At 41.1% G+C, this 20963-nt stretch overlaps 1 protein-coding gene across 1 annotated transcript in view; it reads left to right on the top strand.

Annotated features, from left to right (window-relative positions):
• Window positions 1-20963, top strand: part of LOC145992190 (acid sphingomyelinase-like phosphodiesterase 3b) — a 563426-nt gene that overhangs the window by 272135 nt on the left and 270328 nt on the right. Inside the window, exon 3 of the mRNA XM_083128510.1 lies at window positions 13773-13923. Within this exon, the coding sequence (XP_082984636.1) occupies window positions 13773-13923 (151 nt within the window). The remainder of the gene's footprint in view (window positions 1-13772; window positions 13924-20963) is intronic.

The raw sequence follows: 20963 nt of genomic DNA, 5'->3' as shown, positions 1-20963 counted from the left end.
TAAAGTTTGTACGCAGTAATTCTCTCATTTTTATTCATTCATTATCATCGTCGCGATTATAAAAATCCGTAAAAAGCAATTACTTCGAACTTACCAAATTAGAATTCCAAATTTTCCGTACACAATCATGCGTAACCACGGCGACGCTTCAAAGAAATCCTTGCCTGATTGGATGCTCAATCGCGTCATCTGGACGTGTATGAAAATCACCATGCGTAGGAACTAATCATGAAGCGTATTGCCTACAGAAATAAATATTGCTCGAGCCTGGTTGGGTACGGCCATATGTAGAACAATAGCTCTACTGCAATTTGTACAACAAAAATATTTAATGATACACATTTAAAAATATATCAAGGAAGGTGGGTGTTCGTAAATATTACACCCAGCCAATATGACAAGATTAAAAAACTTCAGGAGACTGGCAATCGTAAATTTCTGAGCGGAAAATTGTGTAAAGTCTTTGGTTGCGTGGTACAGGAGGCATGAAAAAGCACAAGCTCGGAATCTTTAAAGGTAGACAACCGGAAATACACTGAAAATATCGTGTTGCATAATATTTAAGGATAGAACTTCATGGAAAATGTGATTCCTGGCTCAATTTAAGTTGCTGAAATTGCATCGACTCTTTTACGTCGACTGTACCGTAAAAATATATACGTCAGAAATCGTCAACCGTCGTCTAAGGAAAGGGGAATCCACGAATTTCCTTGCTCCTAGCATCCAAAAAAAAAAAAAAAAACCTTTTTCCTACAGATAAACCAAAAGCTTTACTTCGCTCTTCATATCACACGACTGAATGCTTCCATCCGCTAGACCCTCCCGCTTTCCCCTTCTGCCCCCCCCAGTCTACTTTGCCCTAGATGAAATCTCAGCGTGGCGACGTCAATAGCAGATGAACACTTTCCTCTCCCCGAGCTTGTCCCTGCGGTTTTAACCAACCTACCTCCTCCCTCTCTGTCACGTTGCCCAGCTCTCTCTCTCGGTTTCTCTATCATATTTATCGTTCTCTCTTTCACCCTGCACACACACACACTTTGTATATTTTTCTAGCCCTCTCTTTGCTTCTTTCTTTCTCTTCTCTCACACTTTGTTGCCTTTCCTCCTCCTCTCTCTGTTTCTCCTTATATTCCTTTTTCTTATCTCTTTCTTTTTATCCTCGTTTTACACGCGCTGTGTCTGTTCCTTTTTCTCTCTTCTTCTTTCTCTCTTTCACGCATTGTGTCTTTGATTCTTTTCTATATATATCCCTCTTTTTGCTGCATTATATATCTCTCACTTATCTCCTTGTCTATGTTTCACTCTCTATCACCCTCTTCTCCTTCATTTTCCTATTCCTGTCCTCTTCTCTGTGTCCCATTTTCACTATTTTTCATTTTCATTCCCATTTTCTTCCTTGCTGCATCTCTTTCTCTATCTCCTTGCTGCATTCTGTAACTTGTGTCTCATTTCCCTGTACCTCTTTCTGCATTCGTCCGTCTCTCTCTCTTAGCTGTATTATCTCTTTCTCTGTATTTCTCCTCTCTCTCTCTCTCTCACACACGCTTTTCTTAACTATCACTCTTTTCCTCTTCCTCTATTTCTTATGTTTGTCCCCCACTCCCTTGTTTGCCGTTTTCTTGTACCTTTTATATTCCCCTTCTCTTGTTTCATCTGCATCTTTTCTGCTTGTACCTCTTTCTCTTTTTGTGTCTGTTTTAACATTTTTGCCTACCTTTTAATTTCAGACTTCCTCTCTTTTATCTTATTCTATTTTTCCTCTCCCATTATGTCCTTCTCGCATTTCAGAGCTATCTTTCTTTCTCTCTGTGTGTGACTCTTTCTTTTCTTTACTTGTTACTCTCCATATATATATATATATATCCCTGTGTTTCCTTGTGTTAGGAGTCTATTTCTCTCTCTCTCTCTCTCTCTCTCTCTCTTTATCAACAGCTGTCTATTTATGTGTCTATCTCCTCTCTCTCTCTCTCTCTCTCTCTTCCCGTATTTTTATGCCTATATATATCTACCCTCTCCGCAGACACCACTCTGCCTGGCAACCCAGCACGTGGCAACCAACACTACCGCGTAAACATAAGACAATCTCCAGGGCCTACTCGCTTTGATGAAAACTCGTAGCGAGCTAAATTAAGCAAGCCAACTCGTAGGCGGGATGCTGGAATTCGGTTTTATTTCGAAACTGAGTTTTCGATTTGTTGAAATGGTCATTTGGGACGTCTCTCAATTTACAGGAGAAATTTCGTCATGACATACCGTCCAGCTTGACTAAGAGAGCGATTCCGAAAAAACAAGAAGAATTAAAGTAAACGATGTGGGGTGCATGATATGATTGCAGCCATCGTAACCATAAATTCGCCGATATTTTTATGACTTTGTCTTTTCTCTGTGTTTCCATTGTTTCCACAGCGTTTCCCCCCTCGCAGTGGAGTGGAGAGTCACTGTGGAAACAGAAAAACTACCTTTTCTCAACATTGCTTTCCTGTGATCCTTTTCTTTAAAGTAAGAGGATTTCAGGTAAAAATTAAGCGACAAATGCAACATCCAGCGGGACTCGAACTAGACTCTCTAGCATACCGCGCCATTTCTCTACCAGCTGAGCTACCGAGCCAAACCTGGCTTCATCTGACTTTTCCTTAACGCTGTTTTAACCTATATGGAATTGTCTCGGTTTAGTGTTACCGCAGCGGAACCTGTTGCCTTTGAAACACTGATCTTGAAGTGACAATTCCACAGCAAGAACGGAATCTCAGGCGAAACCACGGTAGCTCAGTGGTACGCCTGTCGGTATGGCGTTTGACTGCCGTGCTGGAGACCCCTGTTCAATTATCTGTTTCTTAAGTCTCCTCCGTAGCTGAGTGGTTAGCGCAGAAGTCGTGGGTTTGAAACCTGTCCGGTGTTATATTCATTGATGAGTTTTCCTGTCTCCACAATCAGCTTCAAGTGTTTTCTATTTTCAGTTTTCTTTCTTTAGTTTCTGATATTCATTCTCTCTCTCTCTCTCTCTGTCCTCCCGTCTCTCTTTTGGCAAGTCTTGGGTTCTATCACAGTGGTTTCCACCTTTATAATCTTCTCTTTCCAACATATAATCATCATCATTTCTCTCTCTGTATGTCCTTCCATCTCTTTTTTGGTAAGTCTTGGGTTCTTCCACAGTTTTCTTGCAACCTTCCTTAACAATCTTCTATATCGAACATATAATATTCATCTCTCTCTCTCCCTCTGTGTCTGTCTGATCTCCTTCAATATTAGCCTCCAATCCTAGTTTTCCCACCCTGTAATGCCCTGTCTGTTGTCCTCAAATTCCTATCATCCTCCATCCTATCCGGGTCTTCTTTGATACGACGTTTTCCTTCATATCATTCTAGGTATCCAGTCTTCTGTCACACTCTTCCATACCCTAACAATTCGCATTCGTTTATGCACATAATTGAATGACTTTGCCTGCTTTGAATATTACCAACACAAAACTCATACAAAGTCATAAAATATATACATGCATTCTTCAGCTACAAAACTTCTGAAGCAGGGACTTTACCTGCAGAAGAAATTAAAGTAGCTAATGAGCAAGGCACGAGAAGAACGGCAGGAATCCGTTATACGTCATGGAAGAAATTGAACTAGCATGAGGAAAAATTGCCAGGCTAATGGAGAATTGAACTTCATTTGATCCCCCGTTTCTCCGCTGTCGAGTTTGAAAGGAGAAATTAAAGACTGGAAAAAAACGAGAAACTGCAAGATTCGCGTTCAAATTAAGTTTCCACTTGCGCAACTAATTTTATTTTAACTTCCGAAGACACGGTGTCGCTCTTTTTCCCCTCCTTTCTGAAGAACTTTTATTGCTTCACAGATGCTGTAATGGGAGGAAAAGCAGAGAAAATGAAGGTCTTTCGCATCCTGGTTCCGAGTACTGCTGACTGTTGTATGGTCTTGCAGGTCGCGAATTCCATCCAAATTAGCGTTTCTTTTGGGTGCAATTACTCGTGTTATTCTCTTTATTGCTTGTAGTTCAGGTATTTTATTTCTTGTATGTCATTGGATTCGATCCTCTAGCCACACGTCACCCAATGGTCGACAAAACTTGGTTCTTGAATGGCTGTTTCGCCGATGGAGATGTATAGAGATAATGAAGGAAGGAGAGATTGAAATAGAAGGGTGGAGAGAATTTCAAAGAGTGGAGATAAGGATTGAAAGAGAAAGTCTTTAAGAGGGGAGAGAATGGTGAAAGAGATTGAAAAGTTATAAGAGCGACATTGAAAGAAAAAAAATAGATAATATGTTTGTGTGCGTATGTCAAAGAGAACATTGCCTTCATTCTCAGGAAGGTAAGATTTTTTACAGGTATTGAAACAAAGTTCAGTTATCTTTATACATTTTATTATAGGTCACGTGTGACGAAGGTGGTCGACCTGCAAGAAGCGTTAATTTTGTAGAGATCTCCACCTCACATTACCCTAACCGATTGCATTTAGTTTTGTGAACTTGATCAGGAGAAAAAGCAGAACACTTTTTCCCATCAACCATGCTGCCTCTTTTGCCAAAGTGGAACCTTCCAAACTAATTCGCCAAATGAGATTGTTTTTACCAACTCTATTATACCCAAGATACTGGGATCAGTAGGGGCCAAATCTCTAATGGTCAATATTAATTGAAAACATACCACTTTACCAATACAACACAGGTTTACATTTCATACTTATCTTTCAGAACAAAAACATATGGCTCACAGTATTTCTATAATCAAATATTTCGATACGCTATAATGTCCTCTACTGTACCAGAAAAAGTTGCGAATATATTGAAAGCTATTTTGACCCATTTCGCATACAGTAATTCTCTTCGTATCGCTATAAATTTCAACCACTTCTTCGTTCCAGAAGGCAACAGATTGTGTCGCCATCTCTTAGTCATTACTGGCAAATCGACCGAGAAGGTCACAAATCTCGCAAAATACCAACCTTTTCTGCCAGTCAAGCATTTCCCTTAACGTGGAAGCACACCATTTCATCCAAAGCTCCGCCCAACACCGTTGTCTTCTCTTCTCCAAGTCCTTCATTCTTCTTGCCTAGTTCTTGGGATCCTGTTTTTTTCTGCAGAAGCTTTCATGGCCAAAACGACGACACTTTCTCGGCGCTCTAGGAAAAAGGAAATAGGGTGTGTGTGATTTTCTACCCGAGTCTCTAAGTAGAGGTCCAAGAAACGGGAAAGGAGAAAATGGTTTTCTAATGTCCACTTCAGTCATTGCCACCGTTGTTAAACTGCATCATCTGTCAGGTCGCGGTGCAACCTACAAAATGTGTATTTGAGTTGGAGACCACTTCGGGAAGGATGTTCTGTTTTGGTCCATTGCAAATTTTGCATTTTGGGGATGTTACCGAGTTGAAATTCGAGACAAGATGGAATCCACCTTTAAAAAATCGATATCAGGTTCTTAGATTGTGATCGAGTCATCGCAACTGTCCGGGAGTTTCGTCTCGTTGAAGATTTTAGCAAACTGAATTTCTCCTAAATCTCTTGCTATGCGGGCATTTGCATTACAGTGGAACGTCTCTGGACACCAACTGGAAACTAAAAATGTATCTTATTGGGAAGTGTCCACTGTTCGGAAAAATAAACAACTTAGTTTCTGATAATCGTGGACATTTATGACTTCGAATTTTTCATTTAAAATTTATAGTTTGCATCGTAACACATGCGCCACATACTTCACAAGATAAGATTGATTAATTTGGTTTATTTTACTTTGCTTTTGCCACTTTGGACTTTGAGTGATAGGATGCAATTGGTGGAGGGACACTTAGAAAGAACACTCACGCCCAAGCAGGGATTCAAATCTGGAACCCCTGGCGCGCTGTGCTAACAACTCTACCTCGCAGGCCGGTTTCCTGCACATTGCAACATGCCATGGTATATGAGGGGTGGAGGTAGGGGCCCACACATTCGTAATATCGGGCGTATGTGGTGGTGATGTTACCCGCACCTCGCTCCTTTACAGCTTAAACTTGTCTTTTAACACCCATTTATTAGGTGGCGAACCCCCAGGACCGCTACATGCAAGGTCATTGGTGGAAATAATACCGCTTAAAATCACCCAACCCGGGAATCTACCCCAGGTCTCCCGGATGGCAGTCGGACGCCATAGCGACAGAACCACTGCAGGCCCCCTACCATCTGCAGTGAACAGGGGGAAATACATTTGATTACGCTTTGTTATTTAGCGTCTCTTTTCTGCCACCATGCCAGCAGTCTACATAGAACACCAATGCGCAGACCGGGATTCGAACGCGGAACCCCTGGCATCGTAGCGCGCTGCGCTGACCACTCAGAGTAAATAAAGAACGGAAATATTAGCGAGAAACTAAAGTCGCCGAGAAAGAATAAGTTGGAAAGGGAATATTGGCAAACATGATGAAAACTGTAATCCCAAACTTCGTAGAATGAAGCGAGAATGGGAAAATCGCCGCTTTTCTGACGAATGCTGCTACCATATGATCCTCGCCCTTGGAGAAGAAAGAAATAAAGACACCTTGTAAAACGTTTTCATTAGCAAAGCGAAAACCCCCTTTGTAGGTTCTCCACGGAGCGTCTTGGGCCAATTCGGATCACGTAAGACCTCTCGGCGTTGCTTTCCCCGGGCGGCGCGATAGGAGGTGATGAATGGAGCGGAGCAGAAAAGGGTTTTCTCCGTGTCTGCAGACGCTGAAAGCCATAAATACATTTCTTTTCTCTCCTGGAGAGTTCCGGCCGTGGAAATGAACTGCAGAAAATAGCCCTGTCATTGGCGAGAAGGAGAATTTACGCTGGCCTTGAAACCAAACTAACTCTGAGCTTCAGTAAAGCTTCAACATCTTAAGCAGTAAAGGGTTTGTTGTCCTGCTTGATATGCTGCATTGGCTGGTATTTAAATCTTATCGGTTCGGTGTATTTAGATGCTGATTCCTGTACAAAAGCCTCTGCCTATACGGTGTCAGAATAGAGCTTCTCTCTCTATCCCATCTTCTCTACATGTTTATCTCTTTTCTAACCTACCATTCATTTTCCTCACTCCCGTTTCTCTCCGCATATATGCACTCCTATCTTCTTCCTTCTCCCCGTATCTATTTTCTCGCTCTATATGTCTTTCCCTTGACCTGTTTCTCCTCTGCCTACTTTTCTGTTTACTTCTCTCTCTCTCTCTCTCTCTCTCTCTCTCTCACCCCCCTCTCTCTCTTACTCTCTAACGTCCTGATTTTTTTGCTCACTCTTCATTTCTCTCTACACATGTTCATACTTCTCTTTCTCCCTCCCAGTTACCTTCCTCTTGCCTTATTTACCCTCTGTTTACTCTTCTGTACCTGTCTTTCTTTTTAAGCTATTCTATCCATCACTGCAGTTTCTCGCTGGATATATCCATATCTCTCCCTGTGGGTATGTGTTATCTCGCTCTATATATCCTTATGTTGCCCTGTTTTTCCTTTGTCTCCTGTTCTCATTTTCTTTCATTCTCTATACACTTCTCTCTTTTTCTCGATATTCTCCTCCCTTCTGTTTCCTTTATCCTGTAATTCTCTACCGTTCTGTCTCTCTGCTCTCTCGTTTCGTGTATCTCCTCATCTGTCTCTCTTTTATCTGACATTCTTTTTCTCTACCCTCCCCCTTGCTCCACGTATCTTCTGTTTCTACTGTTTCCTCTTCCATACTTTTTCTCTGCCTTTCTTTTTTCTATCTTCCTATCCTTACTTCAGACCCGTCTTCTAATCTGTTCTTCCTCTCAAACACCTTCTCACTATTTGTCTTCCTTCAATTTCTCTTTCTTTCGCTCGTTTATCCTTGTATCTATTTATGTTCCTCTCCTTCCCTACTCTTTTCTCCTTCCTTCTCTCTTTATGCATCTATCTAGTTGTTCCTTCTTTTATTCTCCCGTTTATTCTTCTTCCTTTCTTCCGTCTCTTTTTACGTGCATTTATCAATCTTGATTCCATTTCTGTACGTCTAGTATCCTCTTCCTCTCTCTCTCCGCTTTACTATAGTTCTCTGTCTTTTTCTACAACCTTTTTTCTGTCATGCTCTGTGCCCGTCTGTCTAATTGTACGAGTTTCACGTCACCGTGTGTCGGATTGATCTGCCACCCGTGCATACAGGAACATTATCCCACTACCAATTTAATACAGGGACACACAGCAAACAGCAAGATCTCTGCTGGACGCTTAATCTCCCGGACTGCGGCGGAAATGTGGAGTGATACATCGCACAACAACAGGCATTACAGCCAAGCGACGAGAGAGTGGGCTCCCCGATATATTTTTTTTCTCCTCGTAGAAGGATTACTTCTGGCGAGTGCACAGGAAGCTGTTAAACACTCCGAGATCCGGAGAGGATGCTTAGCAATTCATGCTTTCCTGTTCCCACCCTGGCAAGAGATTTACTCCTCCTGGGCCTCAACAGAGTTAACGTTATCTTTTCTTAACAATGCAGCTGCTCTAGTTCAAGGAGTTCTACGAGAAATCTAGCTACTTTAAAGGATGGAGGTCATTGCAATTTGAATTAATGGCAAAGAAGAATTTCTCTTGTGATATGTTCTGGGTGTTACTCTGGATTATGCGAGTTAGAGCTTTGCTTATGGCCAAGTGTCTTAAATGGTCGACTCCCGATCTCGCTACAGAGGTCTCTAGGTTGGAGTCTCGGCCTGCGCACGAGTGTGTTTTGTACTGTTTTATACAGAGGAAGTGACTAGAGAAGGATTTGTAATAGAAATAGAGGGAAATCATGTTCTATGTAACAGCGAGATCTTTTTCAATCATTAGAACAGAAAGCATCATATCGTCATAATTTGAACCGATATTTGCAACTGAAGCATCTATTATCATGGGACCACTGAATAGTTAGTTCTGCGAAGTTTGTGGAATGTTTACCGAGCGTCTTTGTTTATGTTATGTTCGTTCCTTCGTAATGACTTGTTAATCCACTCATCTCAATCTTCCACTGTGGAGCGAGAGTGGCTTGACAGGTACCTCTCTACGAGCGTGACTTTCCTGTCATCGGTAAGTGACGTCATCCGGGAGACTCGGTTATGTTCGTTCGGGGCTTGGCCGAAACAACCGGCCGCTATCATTTCTATGCGAGTTTCAGAGAGGGAAAGAGTTTCATTACTTTGAGGGGGAAATATTAATTATCATACTTCGGGATGGTATTGAGGTATTCCTTTAATGATTAGTAACATAATTAAAACATGCTACTTTTAAAAGAGGGAAAATTGCACATGCAAACGTATTGTAAATTTCATGTTTCTGAAACCTGATCGATATATTACAAAGACGATTGTCCGTGTTGTCATTAGCATTTCAGATTTCATCATTTCATAAATCGCATTATGATTTTAATAAAAAAAAACGTTGCATGCTAAAGAAGAATTGCATAGTGAAAGAAATAATCGATTGACAGATTTGGCTTATTTTTGCTTTTCTGTCTTTTTTAATATGAATGGAAAACCCATAAGCGGTAGTCTCCCCCACCCCCGTCGTTATCTTTCTTTGATTCCACAAGCCGGCCTCCTTGGTGTAGTAGTTAGCACATCGCGCTTCAACGCCAGAGTCCGGGTTCGAATCCTGGCCTGGGCATGGATGTTTGTGAAGTGTTCATTCATCAATTTCATCACTCATCCCTATCTTCGCAAATTAGCCAAAAGAGACACAGAAACGAAGTAAAATAAAGCAAATCAATCTTTGTTTCCACATATACTATCACATTTACTAAATTCTCAATTTTCTCATTAAGGACAGATCAATGTCTTACCCGATTGGATTCGAACCTGGCGTCGTAGTGCGCTGTTCTAACAACTAACACCCGTTCTTTATTTATAGAATTTCAAAGAGAGCGATAGTTTGCCAAACTTAAAAATATCTTATTTTGTTATCACGACGATAAAAATAGAAGGCATAATCGAATAAAAATTGGTAACTATAGATTGACACAGAATTGAATATTAAGCTGAATTTTGATGTAACTAGTTTTTATGTGGTTCTACTGGTTAACTTTTAATTGGAGTCCAAACTTGAATATCCGTAATTTTTAATCCGATAGTAGTGCGGTATAATCTATTTACAACATTTAACAGTACAAAAGCCTAATATTTAGTTTTCTGACTGAATCGTTCCTTCTTATTCATTCAGAACTTTGCAATGATTTCAAAGAACATTTCAAATTTTACATAACATCAGAAAGTAGTAAAATAATACTGATATACTTACAATCCAATCTTTACCGTTCTCCATAATGTAACTTTATTTCTCAAATTATCAAGTGAAACAAGCAATATACAATCTAGATAAAATTTTACTCTGCATTTGAAACTTACTCTAAATTCGAAAGAATCCCCAACCTTCTTCATATATTTATTTACTGTACAATAATTTACGGATCAAAGTTCCACACGCAAAATTTTTTTTGGAAAGTTTTATGTGGAGGAAGAATGACAAAATAGTTTGTAACATAGTAGTTTCAGACTTTGAAAACTCAATTCCAGTTTGCAAATATTTTAAATTTCTCTGGTTCAGATTTGGCTGAAAGTTATCGTTGTCATAGTTCTAGTTTTTCGTATTAAGAACTTTACATACACATGCGTGCAGAAGACGAGCCAAAGTGTACAAGTACTAATTTAACTAACCTAACCTACTCGAATGCTAGGGACATCAAACTTAAATGCCAATACGCAATCTTCGAAATGCACCTTTCCGACAACAATAATGTGAACATACAAATCACAATCAACATCGGTTTGTGTTAAATAAATTTGTTAGTAATTATAAATCCGACTTATATAAAATGTACATAACAAATCAGTCAGGCTCACTACGTACTTCGCACTAGTTGAACACATTTTCAAGATATTGATGACTTTTCTTGTACGCGTAGCACTGTCGGTTAGGTTACGTTGTAGATTTTGAACTTCTTTAATTAGTTAAAACAGGTTGAGAGAGGTTGTTTGTAATCTATAATTTACTTGCTTCATTATGCAGACGTGTGTTTCTAATTTGTAAACGATCGAATATGTTTCCAACAACGAAACATTGCTTGCAGTTTGTGTATATACCTTCGTCTCTATATTTTTATCTCTTTTGGCAGCATAGTCTTTAGCCTGTTTAGGGCACGTCTCCTTATTGCATGTCTTTCGTAGCGTACATCTCTGCAAACCTTATCAACACGTCCTACAAGCGAATCATATTGTGAAGATAAGTGTTTAGGAGAACTACACCATTTCCTCGATTATTTGGTACTAAAGTAATTGGGTGTAATTTTAGCGATGGAACTGCAGTTGGCTTCAGCACGTTCTTTGGTGGAAAATACAGACTTTCTGCTTTCAGATCTCGCACATAGTCTTCTTCACAATAATTGGCACTGCACACTTTCATTTTTTACATTTCGTCTACAAGCATGAATCCACTGTTTACTTACGCAATTATCGACTGTAAATCTATGATATTTTATGTCAGTTCCTTTAGTTTTCTGGTTATATTTTTCATAGCACAATTAGACATGATTGCAGTCAACAAGTACAAAAAGACAATAAAAATAAATCGAACGCTACAAAATCAACAATGTGCTTGTTCCGATTTCTGCAACGTGTTAGTAGCTAAAAGTACCCAATTCTTCCCAGATGACGTAATGCATCCACGGACTACTGCGCTTACTGCACGTAGCAATGAGCACCGTCAAACCCGATCCTCCCAGATGACGTAATGCATACGTACTGCACATAGCAACGAGCACCCCCTAATATAGGGTCTTAACCCGTGTGTACTCCGCTCCCAAAGTCCCGCCAATAGGGTATTCACGCGTTGGATGTCGACTTAGTTGTCTGTGGATCACTTCGGAAAACTGGAAGGGGTAGAGGTCTTAACCTATACCCAACCAGGATCTTTCGTCTGATAATCACCAGTAGAGTCACCAATAAGGCGACCCAGGGTCTTAATCCAGCTACCTTTTTCTCACCGCTAACACGATTTTTAGTCTTTTCACAGCAATCAGCAACATCAAGGAAATTTACGCAAAGCTACGTTCTTGGAATAGCGGTATCACATAAGCTGGTGATATCAATATCGTATTAATCCATAACACTGTATTTTATTTAAACTTTCTCTGGAAGCTTCATATTGAACATGGCATTCAGTTGTTTACACCAGTTGTCTACCATCTGTGGTATTTCAATATTGCACAGTTAAGCGTTAAGCAAACTTCCTGATGTGTTGAGGATACAGGAGTTTCATCAGGAGAATAGGTAGTCAGCTGTTTGCAATAAACAGGTGGAAAACTCACGATTCGGCTGGGTTTTTAGAGGGTAGACAGGCTGGGAGAGAACTGACTTTTGATTTTAAGTCCACTTTATGCCCAGTAAGCTAATCGGGACTGGACCTACAGTTTATGATGGGATCGAAACCTACCACTCCCACAATAAATCAATGAGTGATGTAGCTTATTCATCATTCATCCTCATAAATGATGAGAGCACTTGTCATTAAAATGACAAATGACAAGTCTAAATGCTTGGCTGCGAAAGGCAAATCTGAAATAGAATATCTAAGTTACTAGAAAAGACAATGGTCATTCATTCGGTTTTGTGAACCTTCAAACCTGAATCATGCATTTTGGTTGGATAAATACCTGTCTATCTGAAGAATTAAAATGATGAATTTAAAATGTCGTAGAATACAATTTATCTAAACTCTCTTTGGACTTCGTTGCTTGTTGTCCAGCGACACACTGACCTTTCCTCTCAAGTCCTCTCTCTCTCTCAAATCAAAATCAAAAGTCCGTCCTCTCCCAGCCTGTCTACCCTCTAGAAACCCAGGCCATGGAGCTCTTCCTCCAATGCCGAATCGTGAGTTTTCTACCTGTTTATTGCAAACAGCTGACTAACTATTTTCCTGATGAAACTCCTGTATCCTCAACACATCAGGAAGTTTGCTTAACGCTTAACTGTGCAATATTGAAATACCACAGAGGGTAGACAACTGGTGTAAACAACTGAATGCGCTGGTCAATATGAAGCTTCCAGAGAAAGTTTAAATAAAATACAATCATATGGATTAATACGATATACCGAATTGGTTATAAAAAACAGCGACTCAATACAAAATTATCGTGAAAAAATTTCCTATAATGAATACAATCTGTTCGAGGATAGAACGGATAAATTCCGACCTGTATCTATGGCAACGGACTAGGTGTTACCTTAGCCTTAAGAAAGAGTCCAATATAAAAGGCAACGATACCTGTTGTGTCCAAAGGAGCTGGATGCGGGTACGTAAGACTCCATTAATGCTACACAAAGGCGCCACTTGATGGACCCATTGTTTAACAAAGTGGCATGTAACTTGCCACGAGCAGTCCACAAACACTATGATCCCGCGTGAAGATAGGATCAAGAGTAGAACTGTTCTTGGCACAGCCATTGTATTTAAATTCATCAAAAACTCATGGTGTTTTTGATTGATTGATTGAGTTTGTGTTTAAGTCCATTTTATGCACAGTAAGGCTAATTGGGACTGGACCTACTGTTTAAAGTGGTATCTGAACCAGTAGGTGCCTTCACCAGGTATGGAACCAGTGACCCCTTGATTACAAGGCGACGACGCTACCACTGCGCCATCGGCGAGGCCCAGCTCATAGTGTTGTGAAAGCAGCGTACATGTATTGTCGAATTACCTTGTATAATTAAGCATTCCCCCGACGGGAATTCCCGCACAATTTTCTAAAATCAAAAACCTTACTTGAACTAATAAAGATTTGTTGTCTTTCAGGTTGCTGGCCAACTGACAGAGGAGGTTCCCACAGGTCACCTGGGAAATATGGCGACTACAACTGCGACTCTCCGTGGGACCTTGTAGATTCTGCCGCCAGGGCGATGAGACAGAAGCACGGAGATGGGATAGAGTTCGTCCTGTGGACAGGGTAAGTGTAGATAATTAATTTATTTAGTTGTGTATTGAACGAGGTTGGTTTGTTGAACATGGTAAACATTCTTCTTTGCCAAGAGTCATGTTCGGTATTTTCACTATTAAGCTCCCTTACACTGACGTAAAAATATGTCCAAGTCATTGAAGTTTTACGCGTGTCGAAATCCGACAGTCTATGGAGAACTGCGAGTGTTACGCAGACTAATTTATGTACGCATTATAACCCTCTGCCCACAAAGTGAGTTGGTATCATTGTATGACGTCTTGCCTCATTTTGATTGGCTAGCATGCTCAGAGCCATGAGGAAGAATCAAGCCTGCTCAGTCGGGAGTCATCCGTGAAGGGGGAAAGAGTAGAGTGGCTCTTACTGTACACGTGAATGGTGAGAGTGGCTATGCGATGGGGGATGTAAGTAGATTGGTGTTCCTTCTAATTCTTTAGTTAGATATTTATTTATTTGTTCAATATTAGGTTTGTTATTTTCAATTGATAATTAGATTATTATATTATAACTGATTCTCATTACTTCCCGTTGTCATATGTAAGGTAATGCATAACTTATAGTACATGCCACCATTTCAGTAAGTAATGTACTCCCATGTTTTAAACTTTGACTTCTCTTATCTCCTGATGAAGCCACATGATGTGGTAAAGCTAGAGGAAAACAGTAACTACAGTACATGCCAAAACTGGACTTCATTACTTAGTTATGTGTAATATTAGGAGCATCCAGAAAGTAAGTTTCCCTGGGGTCGTGCACAAAAAGGAAACATTATTTCATTCAATGATTTATTGCCACAGATACAACACTTGTCATAGCGTGGGACCTACTTCTGTATACCTGCGTCGTAGAAGCCCGCCACCTGGGCCCCGAACGACTGTGTGACAGCCGTCTGAACCTCTTCATCGCTGTGAAAATGTTGACCGGACAGGAACTTTTTCAGGTGCAAGAACAGGTGGTAATCACAGGAAGCGAGATCCGAGCTGTACGATGGATGATCGAACACCTCCCAACCGAACCTGTCCAGAAGGGCTGCAGTGCGCCTAGCGTCAGTTGTTTCGGCACCCACCAGGCACACAATTTCCGGAACAAGGGGCGTTTGGTAACAATGGTCCTGCACCAACGACGCACCATCTGCTTGCCCATGATGTCTGGTCCATACACCTGGCACAGCTGACGATGAATTTCGATCGACTGTATGTTTTGTGCGTTCAAGAACTTGATCACCGAACGAACCTCGCACGCGGCGGGAGATGGAATAAGAGCGCCACTGCCGCGACGCTACTGAGGATTTTCGGGAGGCGTCTTCTAGGAAATTCACTAGCCCAGGGCATGTGCTTCTCACGCATGCGCAGTGGCAACTTCTGCCACCGCTGTAGAGTTAGGCAACACACAACGAGGTAAAGCTAGTATTACAGGATCTAAGTGTCCTATTTTTTATTGCCGGTGAGTGTACACTTGGTATCCTAACCAAAAACCGAGACCATGGCTTAGAATCGCCATTTGCACATAAGTTTTCGTGTTTTTTATGGTTCTGTGTTCTTCTGGAATCTTCAATTGACAAAGGCTATAGGTGTTTTCTACTGTTGCGGCGGCCGCAAGGGAAGTGGGGGGAGGGGAATATGCACCAGACCAACCAAACTGCTGCGCTTCTTATCGCGCTGAATTCGTAGCTTCCCTACTTCCCTTACCAGCATATACAGCGCCCGCCGTAAGACTGGAAAGGAGATATAATAGACTGCTGCTCCTTTCTGCGTAGTGTTATTTTCACCGTGTCAATAGTTGGCAGATGTGTTGTCACCTCAGCTTCTGTAGGATCAAAAAATCATCTGAAAAGTTGTTGACTGGTTTCGCGCGTGTCTCTGGCAGTGGTCGTAATTTAACTGTATAGTAATCCTGCGTTTAGTCAACAAACATCTGGTACGTTCATTTACAAATAAATTTGGTATTAAGAGCCAAAATGCCCAGGCACCAAAATTACCTAACACCAAAATGTCCTGGACTCAACGGGTACAGCTTCACCCAGCGCTTTACAGTTATGAGAAAACTTGCAGAAACCATACAGGGAAATAATCAGAGATGAAGCACAGCCCAAACAACCCAGAAAGAGTTTCAAATTAATTGATCCTCTCGGTTTCCAACCCCCCCCCCCCACACACACATCCCCCTCCGCGAAACCAGCGCGAATTTGCAGGAATCTTTTCATTATTTTCCGATAATGAATCACACTATCAAACAGGCCGAGCATTTCAAACGGACCGTAAAAAAAATAACAAAAACGCATCGAAAGAGGTGGAGATGCTGCGAAAAAGAGCAATCAATAAAACTGGAATTGTGGGGGGGGAGCTATGTAACTATTGTTTCCAATAACAACGCTGGAGCCTGCACGTCGCATTGTTGCCAGACTCGGTCGCATTGTTGCCAGAGTCGGCGAGAGTTATGCGTGGATTAATATTGGCACGGGTTGAGGATGAGTGGGGGAGGAGGCAAGGTTGTGTGAAATTGAACGACGAATCGCGAACGTGATAGAGCGCCTCACCTCAACCCAAACTGCAACAATGTATCTAATTTATCACATTCTTTGCCGTGATTGTTTCACGGGCGGTGGTTGTTGAAAGGCGGCAGATCGAGCGAGCATTCCCCCGTGCCTTCGATCTATGCGTAAGAATGTTAAAGCTGAACTTTTTTTGCCTCTCAATTCATAATCGTATCTTCCACAGATACCACACGAAGTTGGCAGCTAGAAGGCTCGGTTGCCACTAAGTGAGCACTATAGAAAGGATGTAGACACTCGTAACTATTACTATTCTATTTTAATGGCTTATACCCAGTGATGTGCGTCTACACGTAAACAACGGTAGTCTACATTCTACACGTAGACTATTATATACACGTAAATGACGTAATCTATGTAAGCAACATGGCGAAAGGTGATAACTTAGCAAAGGCATCGCGGAATTAAAAGAACATTATACTGCATATCAATTGCTGGTGTGTGAAGAGAACTTTTCATATTCTTTCTTCCAAATTCGAACAATTTCTCGCCTAGGAAGGAACCTAATATAGGAAATATTCTAGTGTTTTATGGGGAAAAGACCACTCTTGCATCACATCTGCCATCTGTTGCTGTTTTTTTTGCATACTATTTATCTTCTTCCATAGTTTGTAATAGTAGAGAAGAGAAATTTTGTTGTAAATAGGGTTCTTTTCATTTTGTTAGGAACCAATATAGTTCAAGATGTCACTTTTCTTTCATGAAAGCCTTGAAAATTTATTTTAATGCACTTTAGATTGTCTACGTAGTCTATGTAAACTACAACCCAATGTAATCTACGAGTAGGTTACGTGTAGACAACGCATGTAGACGTAAACTTATAATCTACGGCACATCACTGTTTATACCTCTCAATTAATAGCGCCCATGCATGATGAAATGGTGATGGCACGAACACATTTACTGACAGGGTGTTCGAACCTGGAACCCTTGGATTCGTAGCGCTTACTTCAACGGAGTCCAACAGGACTGAAATTGCATCCTATCTCGGCTGTCTCTGGAGCAAGCGAACGAAATCAAGTCTCTGCGCAAATAGTGGAGCGAGGCGGCTCCACAAATAAACACTTGAATCCCTTTTAAAATATTATAAATAGTGATTTTTCAACAAAACTACTATTTTTACTTTTCAAAAATAGATTTATTGTTATATTATGAAAGTTTACAGTATTTTAAATATACGAGGGACTATCAAAAAGTTTTGCCTGTTGAGGTATAATTTGTTTAATAATGGAAAGATTGAAACAATAGTTTGCCTGTAGTGTCCTGTACTCAGAGTTATCCTTTCACACAGTTGCCATCACGTTCGATGCATTTGTGTCGGCGTTCTATCCAGCCCTCAAAACCAGTTTGGAAAAATTCCACAGAACGCTTCCTGCCCCACTGTTCAGAGCTGTTTTAATCTCCTGTACGTCATCGAATCTCATGCCACGTTTCCATTACTGTGTCTAAACGTAACGTTCAGTAGAGGACACTACAGGCAAACTACAGAGGAGGTTCGCTTTATATCGGACCATTGTCGATTCGGTGCCACCTGGCGTATCATGCTGGAACTATGGGTCTGCTGGCAGGAGCAGTTTTGTGTCTGACCTTGTAGGTGCGTGAGTGTTGGTAGTGAATGTTATCAAATGGCGCCGAAAATCAACCGGTATTGGGAGGGTTACGTAATGGCCCTTTTCCATGCTAAGTTTTCATACGTACGCATTGTGAACCTGTATGAAAGGTACCTGGCGGGTTCCAAATGGAAGAAAGTTGTCACAATGGATGAATCATATGTCCATCTCACTGCTGGTGGTCACATTCGAGCGATCACATACCGTGACATTGACGGCAAGGGGCGCAGCAACTTTGTTCGTCAGTGCAGGGAAAGTTTCCCTCGTGGCTTTATGGTTGTGACGGTATTCGGATATGAGGGTAAGTTGATGATACGCAAGGTGGACAAAAACGTGAAGGTGAATGCCAGATACGTCCAAGACTCCATTCTGACACCTATCTATCGGAGAGAGATCCCAAAATTGTATGGAATGGACGCGAACCAGGTGATGATTCATATGGACAAGGCTTCGAGTCATACCGCCAGAACATCCCTACGTTTTTATCAGGAAATGGCAGAGGAATTCCGTTAGAAGACATTCCTGTGAAAAGCCCAGATGCCAGTCCAATGGATTTTTGCGCATTTGGACTGTTGAAACGACGTCTTCAACATCGCCGCCCGCGCACCCTGGATGGTCTATGGAAAGCTTGCAGGGAGGAGTGGGACAGGATTCCCATGCCTGTCAGAGTTGCTGCAATGGAAACTGCGATACCGGGCGATAGTCCACAATGCTGGGGGTCCAATAGAACATGATCGGTGGTGGCGGCGCGGTATCTCTTAAGGTGAGTACCCGTAAAAAATGGTCGGATATAAAGCGAATAACCTTCTGTGTATATATATGTTCATTGTTTCAATCTTTCCATTATTACAGAAATTATACCTCAACAGGCAAAACTTTTTGATACCTCCTCGTATACGAAAAAAACAAGTTGATAGGTGCCACCTTTCCCGAGATATATCAAATAAAAAATATTCAATATGGCGGACTCTTTTCAAGATGGCGGCCGTCAACACGCAGGTGGCGATTGGCTACACGACTGAGCATATCTTAAGTGATATAACAATTAATTCTACCAAGTATCTTGCTTTTATCAAAAAGTCATCCGAACTTTACCGCCGATCTGTGATAAATACTCGCCTTTTTGGTACTATCCTCCATTTGGAGGCACTTTTCATGGTGTATCTTTAATTAAAATACATTAAAACTTACATCGTTTTAAAGCTTATACAATGGGCTACAATTTTCATTCGAAACAATTTCTTGTCACTTAATTTGTTCAAAAGTTACAATGCAAAAACTTCAAAAAGTACTAGCAAGAATTCACTTATTTTTTTTAAAATACTGCAAAACCACAAACATTATCGAAAACTTAAACATAATCTATTTTGTAGCCCATCTAATGAGAATTAAGACTAAAAAGGATCACCTGCCTACGACCATTGGTTACGGAGATATAGGTCAATAACGGAGAGTCTGCAAAAATTGATATTTGGGGGAAGCACTTCGAGGAGGGGCGGGGACTTTTGTTATTTTGCACTACTAGTAGTGTTCAAACAACTGACCAAAATTGAGCTTTTACGGGATTATTTCCGACATTCGATGTTTTTGGTCCTTCATTGACTGGGCTACCAGCCTTTGCAGAAGCGTGTACTGCTTCGCTCTGCCTAGTAAATCTCCCCTTCTCTACCGCAATGCGCGGCCTTGCTGCAGAGATAACCGGGACAGCGTATAGGACTCGAGAGGGCTCGACCAACGAACACGTGACAGGGGACGGGATTGAAAGGAGGGGAAACGCGGCTGCAGTTACGATGCGTTTGAAGCAACATTCACCGTTTTGTTACGTCCACTCTCCTTCTCCCCTTTTATAACCGTCATGCGCGGTATTGCTCCACAGATTCCTGAAATAGATTGTAGGTTTATAAGTAGCACCATACCACTTAGTGTAAAGACTTTCATTTGTTTTAAAATTGAACAGCATGCTTAATGCTTCCAGATATCACGTATCTGCTAATTTCGATCCTGAATCCTAAGAGCAAATTGAGTAAATGGATATTTATCGAAAGCAAGTAGCAGAGATGACCATAGACTAGCTAAAGATACAAATCTAAAATAGTATTAGCAAAAAGGACAGTACAATAGGTTTAAACTTACTTCTAAAGATAGGAAATATGTGGTCAATGCTGTAGAATAGGTTGAACACGGGGATTGTTGCCAAGGACCATACAAACAGCTTATATGAGATATATTTCACATATTTCACATACAGTAGAGGAATGCTTATACACACATATGGAAGAACTGCAGAAGATAGGTGAAAGCGAGAAATGAGGGAGGAAGTGATAGAGATTAAGAAACAGAGAAAGAAAGATTGAGAAGAAGTGAGAGATTGAAAGAAGAAAGGTACAAAAGGAGAATCTTGGTCGCCATGCCAACCGACGCAAACCCTACCTGAAAATAGTTCGCCCATTCTTGTGCCCAACAAGCAGCGTATGCAGTTAACTCCATCACAACAACGTCTTCCGAATAACAATATGCTGTGAACTCACCTCTTAATGTTGCTCGTCAAAGGAGACCGAATCTAAATCCAAGAAAGAACATTTTCCCTTCCAATTCCTTGACTGGGTATTCGTGACAGGCTCCACTTTCATTGACCATACATCATCCTATCCCTGCCTCTTTCGTCTTCCTCCTTTTTTCCCCTCCGTGCTCTTTCAGCGGGAAGACGAAGAAGAAGAAGAAACCTCTGAAAGAAGCAACAGGAACCGAACGAGCGAACGAAAAGTATTCGAGATGCAGAGAATAAAAAAGAGAGAGAAAGATGTTTTCCAACCTCCAGGCGCTTTTCGTGAAAGATCGTTTCCTTTCGGTTTTTTTTTTAAGAAAAAGTC

Source organism: Lepisma saccharinum, chromosome 9 (genome assembly GCF_977018435.1).
Source record: "Lepisma saccharinum chromosome 9, izLepSacc3.1, whole genome shotgun sequence".
Taxonomy (NCBI): Eukaryota; Metazoa; Arthropoda; class Insecta; order Zygentoma; family Lepismatidae; genus Lepisma; species Lepisma saccharinum.
Note: the sequence above shows the minus strand (reverse complement) of the source record. Positions and strands in the feature narration are given on the sequence as shown.